This window comes from Melanaphis sacchari, unplaced genomic scaffold (genome assembly GCF_002803265.2).
Source record: "Melanaphis sacchari strain LSU unplaced genomic scaffold, SCAv2.0 Contig0_pilon_pilon, whole genome shotgun sequence".
NCBI lineage: Eukaryota > Metazoa > Arthropoda > Insecta > Hemiptera > Aphididae > Melanaphis > Melanaphis sacchari.
The window spans coordinates 16,123,667-16,136,671 of NW_020270366.1; the positions used below are offsets into that span (position 1 = coordinate 16,123,667).

The 13,005-nt window shown below is 29.1% G+C and overlaps 2 protein-coding genes across 3 annotated transcripts in view; one reads left to right on the forward strand and one right to left on the reverse strand.

Annotated features, from left to right (window-relative positions):
• Positions 1-13,005, forward strand: part of LOC112601794 — a 122,120-nt gene that overhangs the window by 43,578 nt on the left and 65,537 nt on the right. The gene's annotated exons all lie outside the window — the stretch shown is intronic.
• LOC112601812 (transcription factor Adf-1-like) lies at positions 8,129-9,124 on the reverse strand. Its single transcript, XM_025349602.1, has 3 exons — positions 8,995-9,124; positions 8,738-8,888; positions 8,129-8,648 (listed from the first exon to the last, which is right to left on the reverse strand). Exons 1-3 carry the CDS (start codon positions 9,122-9,124, stop codon positions 8,219-8,221), a joined length of 711 nt encoding a protein of 236 aa, XP_025205387.1. The 3' UTR covers positions 8,129-8,218.

Below are 13,005 nucleotides of genomic sequence, written 5' to 3' on the forward strand. Positions count from 1 at the left end.
AATAATATGTGTATGCAGTGTAGGTATATTATTTACGATTATAATATTTAGTTATAATACGTACTTCAACTCCCAATAACGAAAATAAAACGTTTACATATTATATTAGTGTAATATGTTGTTCTGAAACGGTTATTATCGGTCACCCGCAGGCCGCGGTATATGCGAATGAATTGAGAAACTATAACGTACAACTAAAATTTAAGAACCATTCAGCCGATAATTGAATAAATCGATGGAGCAATATACTCAATAAATACATATACATGAATAAATTACATAAATGTGTCCAAATTGGAGTAACGCAGTGTTTTTAAGACCAAGGACTTCCGATTTTGTCATACTAAAAAATTCTAGATCATTTGTTGAAAATTAAAAATAACTAAATAATACTACATATAGTGTGCTATTTATACCTACTAAATAAAAAAAACCGTGTAAAGTCTATAGTAACTGTTTAGTTAAAGTCTCGATTAATGTATGCCTACAATCTACTAGTATTTATGTGTTTCATAAATATGTATTAATGCAATTAAAAAAGCTACGTAATGATTGTCAGTGCTATGACGCTCTCAAATCTAAAATTATAGTCTTTATACTGCGGAACTGTGAATTTTTTTTTTTTTATTTGCTCGAAAAAAGAAATTAATTTTAAATTTTAGGATGCATTTTTTTATAAATTAATAACAAATTATTATAAATATCATTCGTAGGTTTAGTTACATTTACAAGTATCTTCGCAAAGCTATTTAAAGTTCTCTCTTAAGTTAGGTGACGTACTTAATTAAAATATTTTACGATATTCTATAATGTACGTTTAATTATGCAATATTTCTTTGAAATATATATTTTTTTATTTAAAAAAAAATGAATACTTAAATATTATTAAGTATTAAATAATTAATAAAATAAAAAAAAATTTACTTCAATTTATTACCAGCAAAAACTAGTTCTATGTATATTAAAAATAATAAAATATAATAAATTAATATTTATAGATTTATTGGTTATATCAAAAAGACATTTATTTTTTTTATAAATATCATTGGTTTATGAAACAGTCAACTGAAATTGTCAATATAACAACAATAAGTATAGATATGCATTGCAATACCTAGATTATTACAAATCATATTTTTATTTCTAGGTAATGCAAAAAATGTTAAAGTTTCATAACGATATTAAACATTTTTAGAAAATCGTGTGTTCTTTGAAAAGATGATTTTAATTTTTCTCCATAAATTTCTTAACTTAACAAATAATACAGAGAAGTGTTAAAAAAAAGATTTTAAGGTGGTTGGTTTTTAATCAGCTCTGAATAGTTTTTTTGAAACTGACGACTTATCACATATTTTATAACACTACAACTTCAATTTGTCACACTCGTCCCAGTAGTCCACGCTTAATTTCTTTATCAGCTTTTTTTGTCAGCTTAAATTGAATTAATTTAAAAGTTTTGTGACAATTTTTCACTATTTTCTACCAACCATATATAATTTATGTTTATTAATTATACAGTTATTATGATGTAATAGTCATTCTATATGCTCATAATATACTTTTAATATGAAGTTCTTAATAATTATGGAATTTATTTAGTACCTATATTACGAATTACTATTATTAGTTAGGTCTACGTCAATCGTGTAAGTTATTTTATTAGATATGTTATTATATTTGTATTATAATTTATAGAACATAACTTTTTTGATTTAAGTACTTATTTTTACTAAAAAATTTAAAAAAATGATGTTTCATGTATTTTTTTGAAGAAAACATCATTTTGTGTTTTATTTATAACATAAGAATTTTTTTAAATTTAAAGTTAAATTTATTTAATTTTTAACTATGGTAGATCTCGTAAATTCGGAAGTTCACTTTTAATTTAAGTGCCAAAATGTTGATATATATATAAAAGTAAGACCTTCATGTCTCTAGCATATTTTTAGCACTCAGTAACATAAAAAAACTTTTTTATTCATGTTATGTAACATTTTTTACCTATTATTACACATTTAAACGTTTTTAATAAACTATATATAGCAATGAAACTAAATTTATTTTTGATATTTTAAAAAATAACTTTATAAATTATTGCTTGAGATCAATACACAAACGCATTCATCATGTACCTCCGTATACTACATGTTGTTCACTTGTATAATTATACTAGTTAATAATTATTAATTTTATGCTATTGTATTATTGTGTCAAACAATAGAATTAATACTTAATATTAAATTATAAGTAGCCATCAAGCATTTAAACATAATACTATGTTGAATTATATGCCTCCTTTCTTACGTTTTCCGTTTATGCGATACTTCGAATTTGACCGGTTGACCTTTTCGGTGCAACAGCGCTCAATGTTAGTTTGACGTCACAACTAATGCTGCAGCGGAACTAATGACGTCACATCGATCGATATAGTTTATAATATTATGTATTTAATAATATAAAAAGTAGTTTAATAATAAAGTATTTTTTTCATCTTATCGTCAAATATATTTATTAATATAATAATATAATTTACTTAAAAGTATAGTTTATTGGATAACATTTTATTCTGAAAAACCAATTCGACTTATCTTAGTACTCAATAAATAAAAAAAACTAATTTCTTTTATATAATATGGTCTATAGATTTTTTTATCATATGTTTGTCCAATTTATAACAATTTTAATTACTTTGCAATAAATAATATCTTATTGACTAATTGATGAAATTCAAATGCATAATTTTGATAATAACTTTTTTACTTTATATCCACCATTCAGTATGGAAAAAATAGTAACTATATATACAAGATACAATAGATTAAGTGATCAATAATTTTTAGTTTTGTTTTTATTTATAGTCAAAATTTTTTAATTAAAATGACATGTAACCAAATTTATAGTTTGAAAATTGAACGCAAATAGTAGTCAAACAAGAACATTTTTTAAACTTTGTAGTGTTTTTCAATTTTTATTTTTAGGAAATTAAAGAATGATATTTTATAATGCGTTTTACAATGTTTTTCTTTTTATCGATTATTTTTATAGTACCTATAGTAAAAAAGTACTAAAGATTCTTGTAGCTATGAGTTAAAAATTGCATTTAGATGATACCTTTAAAAGTTTAATTTATATGATTAATTTTATTACTATATACTATTATCTGAATAATAACTCAAAAATAATTTGTTTATGCATGAATATCTTAACTTTGATTAATGACAATTTTTAATTTTACGAATTTTTTTTTTGTTTAAAAAAAATATTTAATCGTCTAATATGTATCATGGAGATAATTTTTTATTATTAATTCTTTATTACTTTATTAAATTTGATTTTATAACACACGTCGTAAACACATACTATAAATATTTTAAAAGTGCATTATCAGTTATTTAGTTTTTGTTATTAGGATTGAAATAATACAAGGTTTATTAGGTATGATATAACTATGACTCAAATAATCTAGACATAATTGTATAGACATATTATGAAAATTGCTTTGTTAATTAAACCTAATTTCTTGATTTAAATAATTTTTTTAATATGAAGAATTTATGATTATTTTCAATTATAAAATAATAATATACCATTTTTTGTATGAAGTATCAATACGTAATCAAATCGAGATGAATCTACGCATGTGGTACCTATCTGTATCCTATTGGATGTTTGAAAATTCTATTCAATCATTCTAATATTTTTATTAAAATAATTATTCAATGTCATATTATTTTTTTGTGTTTAATCAAGGTTAAAACACAAAAATATAAAATATAAATTATAATTATATTTATCTGATTATGAATATTTAAATTCATAGAATATTCAAATAAAAATTAATAATATTTACCTTTATAACTAATCTATATCTTATATAATCAATAATCACATAGGAAAGCCCAAAATTATATGCTCATATAGTTCATAGACTATAGGTAAACCAGTTTTTATTTGTAGATAAATATTAAATATTATATCTACCAAGAAATGAGATTTGTTTTTTAAGTCAGTATTCATTAGAATGCTCACCATTAAGGTGTTATATTTAAAGTTTAAGCTGCAAGATTGAAATTTATGTTAAAAATTATAAAAGTTGTTTTTATTTTGTTAATATATTTTTAGTTTAAAATCGTGTCTTATATTATATTTAGCATTATATTTTTTTTTTTTTTTTTTTGCAATAGTTAAAACTAAAGTGATTCTTTTAATAATGAAATAAATCGTTGAAGTCGATGTGTTTAATTTGTTATTTAAAAGTACGTGCAAAAAAAGTGTAATTTGACTTCGTTTCTATCAATAGTAGCGTGTTAGTCAAGACTCAAGAACAATTGAATTAATATAATACTTCAAAAAACCATAATAATAGTGAGTTTTGTCAATAATTAATTTTCATCAATTTAATAATTAACTCCTTCGGGATTTTTCTTTGTTTTTAACAACTTCTTAGAATTATGTAGTTATGTATATTGTACCTACAAAAAATTATAGATAGTAAGTAATATATTTTTAATTAAACGAAGAAAATTTCTTTACTGATGTAAACAGATACATTTAAAACATATAAATATAGTTTAGAATGGTGATGTAACCTCTATCAAGTTTTTCTTAAATTTTGCAAGACAGTGTTGATTAAACTATTAAAGGTTTAATATTCAGTTATTGTGACAGTGAATCATTAATCAATTTAAATTAAAACACTAACGATAAAATGTTAAGTCGCATCGTGGTAGAAACTTGAACAGATACAAATTGAAATTGACCCAGTACTTATAGTCAGTGAATTATGGATATTTTATTGAGTGAAGTTCATGCGCACGCATTACCAAGGCCGTGACGGTATGACCAGATTTAGTGGAATTAGGAATTGATGATAGTAAATGTAGCGTCAACGTTAACTTGGCCAATCGTAACAACATAAGCCTAACTATTCAACATATAGTACGAAATTTTACTCCACTACCACCCCACCACCATAGTTGTCTAATAGAACATTTATTATTTTTTTAATTGTTTGATAAAAAAGAAAAAAACCAATAATTATTATTAATTAAAATTACAACTCTTGTTGGAATAAAAATATACATTATACAAGTATGTCTCCCTCAGCGTAATATTAATGTGAATGATGTATAATCTTACATATTTTGAATATAATAAATAATATCAAGATACAGATAAGTAAAACAGAGTAACAGACATATTGTCTGATTATCGCATGAACTACTCATATTATAATTATTCACTATGAGTGAATGAGACGTCGGTTCATTAACATGGTTAAACGCTGCACAGAAAAACAGTAGTACCTACTAACGATAAATTTCCAGGCTAAATACATTTAAATATTCATTATACATTTTTTCTTTTTTTGTAAAACGTTCTGCAAATGAAAACCGCGTTATGTATTAATTTCCGTTAAAACCGAGCAACTATAATAATTTATTAAAAGGTGGATTGAAAAATATTCTTACGGTATAATGAATTAATGCTTTTATTGTAATTTAGCTAACGGTAGAATGATGTATGCATTTACTAAATGAACGACTGTTGTTGAAAGTTTTACTGATGTCGGGAAAAATTAAAAATAGCTAAATTAAACACGTGAAAATGTTGTGAAATTTGTATACTTAAATACATCGATAAAACATGCATACTCCCGAGTCTCGAGTGCTATAAGTAATGTACACATTATTGTATCTGAATTAAAAATGTTATTATTATTTAAGTAAGTAAGCAAAATCTTTTTAAAAACGTAAAACGAGTAAAAAATATGATACAAACTGATAAATAATAAGTTATTATATTGGTATTAGTGCTCAGCATTACGACGCACAGTGCTTTTCACTAAGCGGCAGTCGATCGTTATTCGTTACGTACGATGGAACAATATCAAAATTCGTTTTTAACAACAGGATGCTGTTTGTTTAAATCATCAGATGATGTGTATATGATGTTTCTTGAAGCGTGTGAATTCATTTAAAATCGATTTTTATATAGATGATGGTTTGGGCATCACAAATATTATTAATGAAAATTATTTAAAATTATGCAATTCATTCAAAGATGTTAGAATGTACGGGTAGACTTTACGCTGGTGAATGCCAACCGCTAATAGCGTTAGCTGTAAAGTTAATAGATAATAGATTTATATATTTAAATTTCGTTTTGTATTTTTTTTTACTGTTAAGTAATAAACAAATAAATACAAGACAAAATACCTAGTTTACTTTACAAACAAATCAGTCACATATTATAAGTTTAGATAATAAAAGCATTTTTTAAATCATAATGACATTTTGATGTGCATTGAATTTTATTGATTAAAATTAGATATAGTAATAAATATCTATACAAATGTGCAATATTATTACTTGCAAGCATTTTAAATTGATAAAAATTTAATACGTAAAATATTCAATATTCATTATAGATTAAAACTATTATATGAAATATGTATTATTATTATTGTTAATTTCAGTAGTATACTAATACATACACTAATATATGTACTAAATGGCGAACTCCATTCAAACTTTATAATCTAATCACGTGTGTACAAAACAAAAAAATCAGATTACAAACATAATAAATTACGTAATGTAAAACGGGTAGATATGTGCTTATAACTATTATTATATACCATCTATAATATTAATATAAACATAAATTAATGATTGACAGAAAACTTCTAAGTCCCAAACACGAATACTCGTTATACCATTTCTCATTTTGGTTTTATATTTAAATTACTATTCATCCCTATATTAAAATCACCGGTGGTATCTAAAACAAATAACAATATGCCAAATCGATAAATTGGATTTGTAAAAATACGTTTATACATTACATTTTTATACACAGTGTTTCATCGTGTTTAAATATTTTCAAATAACGATGACGATAATATAATCTATTGAAACATCACATTAACTCACAGTTAAAATCAGTTCGGATACTTACTGTAAAACACTTTGTGTAGGTTGTATTTTGTATAATAATATTTAATGTATATTATTATTTATTAAACCAAAATTATCTGTTATGTAAAATATTAAAATGTAAACAAAATTATTAATTCCCATATTCAACTTATATTATTTGTTTATCAATTATATCTTCTATTTGTAGTAGATACGTCTATACTCTATATACCTAATAAAATAAAAAAATTCAATTTTTGATTAATTCCCATGAATATATAAATTAAAAATAATAACAATTTGCTTAAAAACTTGTTTGGTAATAATAATAAATATAAACAATTATTTAATTTCAAATTTTGATTGACGAAAGAAAGTTACATTTTTTTCATTATAATTTAAATGAAAGTTGAGATATTTTTTCAAAAGCTTAAATTTAAAATTACGGTCACACTCTTATAAGTAGTGATCACAAGTCACTTTTAATTTTAATTATGTCATGAAGTCATGGTCGATACGCGTTGATAGATCGAAACATAACTTTATTTGATTCACAAACACTAAAAGTTAATTTATAAATTATAAAAGAAATGAAATCGAATTTGTAAAAATTGCACGTCTCATTTTAATTTCATAATATTCTACTGTTTAATATAACACATCAAACCATGTAACATATTGAATACATTATACACGCTAGTAATATTTATTATGAAAATCGAATACTTGGTCTCACTAGTGTTTTAATATATAATAATAAACTATATACTATATTTATTCTATACGACTAAGCACAAAATTATATGATGCAAATATTTGTTCAGTGTTTTTTTTTTTACCTGTAGATCAGAAGCATACCTCACTATAATTAAACACTGACTATATAATAGCTACCTAACAAAATTACCCTTTTATAATTCATAGAAATATAGTTTTCATGGCTACACGGAGGCAATGAACAGGACAAATAAAAACAAACTGGTTATTAATGTATAAAAAAAAAGACTTTATTATTATTATTATTATTATTTAATTTTTATTTCATTATAATAAATCACTTAAATCTTAAAATAGTCACAATATAGGTAAGTAAAATGGTTTTTGCCTTATAATAGTAATAATAATATCATCTATATATTAATATATCAATACAACATACGAGTATATATAGTAGTGTACTAAGTAATAATAATAAGAAAAAGAAATAAGAACATAATATGTACAAAACGTCACAATAATAATTTTAGAAGACAATAATAATATTAATATTATGATAAAAACACGACAAGAACGACTATTTATCGCAAAACGGGTTCTTCGCCGTATTCGGCCTCGTAAAGCATGTGCAAGATCCTCATGCGCATTTCGGCGTTTTTCCGTATGGGCAGACGGCGCAGCGATGCGACGCAACTGAGCGCGAAGTGTTCGTCGGAGTCGGTGACCGAATCGGACGAGTCGTCCGACCCCTTGCGCTTGACGCCGCCGCCGACCGGATCCATCATCATCATGTTCGACGGTTCCTGTTGCACGTGCAGACCGATGCCGTTGAAGCACTGGCACCCGGCGCTGCCGATCGGCGGCGTCGTCAGCTCGGCCTCGCACATGTCGGACGCGATGGACACCATGTCGGAGGGATGGGTTTCCGCTGCCGTCCGACTGTTGTTGTCCATGTCCGCGTTGCAGTCGTCGTTGAACTCGGCGCCGTCGAAAGCTCCTGACATCTTGTAGCTGCGGGAACAAAACGAAAAGTGTCAATACGATCGTGTACAAAATAAAATCTGATCGGCCAAGTTATTGATGTTCGTATAAATCATTACTCTCTGGGTTCGATGTGCGGTATCAGAAACGCCATCTCGTTGTAGTAAATCCACATTTTCTTCTTGCCCTTGGGCCCGAACGTCCGCTGCAGCCGGTGGAACCGCATGAACGAATCCCGGAGCGTTCTCCACCGTTTTTTCACTTCGGCCTCTGTAAACGAAAAACAACGGAAATCGTTAATATTGTATATAGCGGGAGGGGGAGGGGGAGGAGGTTATCGGGCGTCTAATATTTGTGCCGGGACGTGGAGGCGTACCGGACTGCTTCATTATTTCGGCCACTTCGCGCCACGCTTCGTCCCGAGCCGACATCTTTTTGCACGCCTGCACGCTCCTGTCGTACAGCACGGGCCGCCGCTCGATCTCTGCGATCAACTGTTCCTCCATGTTATCGTCGTCGCCGGGCCGCCGCCGCCGTCGCCGTTTCTGTCGCCGCGCTATGGTTGATGTTGTGTGGGGATGTCTTTGGTCCGTTGTCGTCGTCGTCACCGCCACCGCTGCCGCCGCACCGATTAATAATGTTGCCGGCGGGCGCGATCGTTGTTTTGCTTATGCGGTGAAAATTTGTTTTGCAACCCAACCGTCGCTGTGCGGCCAAACGACGCGCGGGCCACCTGTGCCGGGGTACACGACTGCCGCAGTGCCGCGGCAGTGGCGGCGTCGGTGGCGGTGGCGGCGGCGGCGGCGACGACGGCGACGACGACGACGACAACGACAACGACGACAACCACGGGCGACGGAGGAGGCGGCGGCGGTGGCGGTGGTTTGCGTCCGCTGCCGTCCGGCTGCGCGTGCACTGCGTCGTGCCGCGGCGACGGTTGTTGCGTGCGCGCCGGGGTGCTGCGCAGCCGACGGCGCGCCCCCCCTACTTGGCTACCGCGTGCGGCGGTGGCGGAACGCGAGTTGCGAGTACGCTGCAGCCGTTACGGCAACGGACCAGACGCTGCCCGTGCAACGACCGCCGCCGCCGCCGCCACCGCCGACAAAATCGATTGCAGCGGCGGCCGGCGACAACGTTGACGGTGAAGCGGCGGTGGCGGCGGTTGAACGCACATCGCGGCGTACGGTTTTTCGGTTTTCCCTCTCTACGCGTCCAAAACGTACAACGATAATAATTTTGTTATTACTATTATAATAACGAAGTGGTGTTTTGTACAACACGCGCGTCCGACGGCCCAGTGGCCGGCCATACGACATGATCGGCAATGACGACGTTACGACGTGCCGTGTTTATCGATCGCCACGTGTTTTTTAAACAGCCGAGAAAAAAAATCGTACACGTTCATCCCTTAGGCAGGCTTGTCGGTCGATTGCATTATGTTATGACACCCACCGCTGCAGTCGTATTTTATCACGAGACCGTATCATCACGGGGCGCGGTCATCGAGTAACCGACAGTGGTAAAAAAAATGATAAAAACGATTGAATTGCACCGATATACAACTGATAGATGTACAACTCGGTGGCGTAGGCAAGAGAGTGTTTTGCTTGATGAAACACCCACCATTCTAACAATTGGCCGTATTTGTGCAAAAAATATAACATGACGTGATATTATATTATCATCATTGATATTATAATAAGCTATACTACCTACTGTATGATTCATATTTCTGTAAAATATGTCATCAAATGGTTCTATTCCACATTTTATATTATTATCATGAATATTGATCACTATTCACTACGATGTAAAGTGTATAACCCTTCCTCCCTTGTGTTATATTAAAATATTTTAAATTAAAACATCCCCTAAAAATAATTCTAGCTAGGCGACTATATACGAATATACTGCATTTGTATCTACGATTATCACATGCCGATCGCTTGCTTTTCTTTCCGATGCACGATATAGACGTAACGTTGTTTGTCGTGGTTTCGGTGCGGAGGGTTTTTTCTCCGTTAAATACAGTTTTTAATTAACAATAATATTATTTACGTGATTGTACATATCAACTAGAAAATATCCGGGTAGGTAGGGATAGATGAACCCGGAAAACCTCCCATCGAATTTGGTATTGGTTTCCGGTAACGATATAGCTAATAGTATTATTGTAATAAATTGCATTTGACAGCCACTGCCGACACTGCCTGCAGTATCGCCTTCGCCAAACATGAATTTTTCGATCGCGCAGCTTTGTATTCTTCTTTGGTTTACTTCAGAGATTTGGTATTGAATATTATATTATTGAGTTTTACTGTTGTAAGTCCTTGAAAAATGAAAATGATTAATCAAATAAATTCATCTTATGCATCCGTATCGTATTGCATCAGTAGGCACAAACAAGTCACTATTATTGATAGATATATCTAATATTTCCTTCGTCTCTATCCCGTAACCATAATGCAATCGAGCATATGAACAAATAACTAACACGTTTAAAAGAATCGAAAAAATACAAAATCATACGTAGACACTTAAGTGTTTACAAGACAAGTAAGGTTTAAAGTATTGTTTTAGTATTAAATATACATACCTATATTTATGTACGATATATTATCATTCCATACATTCGTCATTATATTTAAACTATTCTGTAAAAATTTTTATGGCTGAAATTGCTAATTTTCTAAGTATTTAAACATCAAATATATTAAATTTATGGAAGATGTATATTGTTTACATGAGTATTTACACAAAAAATCGCTGTATTATTTCAATCTGAATTTGGCTTATAGAAATATTGATACATGAGACACTAGCAAATTTTTCGAATTAAAATTCTTTATATATACTTAATACATTTTCTCATGTATATAAGGGCCATTTATAATCAATATTTACTTTAAGGTTTGCATGCTTATAAAATGTTTAATCCGGTTCTATGTAAATGCGATATGTCTTATTATCATTTTACAATTTTACATAATATGTATTATACTTATTATAGAGTTGTTTAAATGAAATAAAAAAAAAAAAATAATAATAATAATAGAAATAAATCTAATAATTATAGTCTAAAATATTATTTTTAAATAAAATAAAAATAAATGTAATTATTAATTATAGGTGAACACATTTTTTTTAAATAACTAAGCTGCTCATTAATTATGCAAATCAATACTTTGTGAGACTATCAAGATATCTATTGAACATTTATACATTGATGTAATTTTATTATATTTCAGGTATATTATGCAAAGTTGTAAAATACACAAGTTAAAAAAACATGTGGGTCTGAATGCGTAAATATGAAATGCATAATATACGATAAGACGTCTATTTAAGTATATTTACTTAGTAGGTTTCAATAACCTTGAATTTCAAAGAAAATATATTTAAATATAATAACTATATTTCAATGAATTTGTTCAGTATACGCCAAATATTATTGACATTTTCAAAAGCTCGATTTACTTTTCAGATATATTGAAATTTAATTTGTACAAATCTGTTAGTGATTTTAACTTAGGAGGGTTTATATGCAAACATTGGACTCTACTATTATTTATTGAGATATTAATTTGTTCCATTTAAAAGCATATTGTCACTGGAAACTAATCGTATTGGTTAGGGTAATGGATATATTTCCTAGAAATCAAAACCTAAAATTGATCCAAGTAATTTATTATTCGTTGTTTACATTATTCAATTTCAAAGAGTTCAAAGAATTCCTCTATCACATATGTTTTTTAAGGTTCTTTAAAAATTTTACTGCCAACCGCTGTTAATGCATCTCAGTATTATATATATTATACATATCATACGTATTTTATATTTTGTATCTAATCATTTTTAAGTAAAACAAATATAATAAAAATAGATTGTAATTTAATTTAAATTAATGCGGAATAAATGTATAATTTATAATATAAACTATTATATAATTGAGATTTCATATTAAATACTTAAATATAATATTTGACTTTAGAAACATCCAATAAGCAAGTATTAATTGATTATTTACATTAGGTATATGAACATTTTCTTTTTATACTTACTAGAATATATGCATTTAAATATAAACCTTTTTTAATATCTTCCAAAAATTTCCATTTAATTTTAACTATAACTACTATAACTACTATATTTTTAATTATTGTATAATAAACTTAAAATATTGAATAATCTTGAAAATATTTTGGGATTAAGAACATAATGCTAGAAACGTATCTAGATGATTTATTACTTCCGAAGGTTTCTAGCCGCGTTTTTATTAAGGATAAACAAAGGACGGTCAATCCCCGAGGCTGGCACTATGTTCAACGGGCTCATTGTTTTCGATCTTAAATTATTTTTTTTTCCGGAGTCACTGATGGTTTTAATC

Excerpts from the sequence above, each read along its gene's own strand:
- LOC112601812 (XM_025349602.1), bottom strand. The coding sequence starts at position 9,124 with ATGGAGGAACAGTTGATCGCAGAGATCGAGCGGCGGCCCGTGCTGTAC. Across the intron at positions 8,889-8,994 it reads CGAAATAATGAAGCAGTCCG|AGGCCGAAGTGAAAAAACGG; the intron begins GTACGCCTCCAC and ends TTTCGTTTACAG. Across the intron at positions 8,649-8,737 it reads CCGCACATCGAACCCAGAGA|CTACAAGATGTCAGGAGCTT; the intron begins GTAATGATTTAT and ends TTGTTCCCGCAG.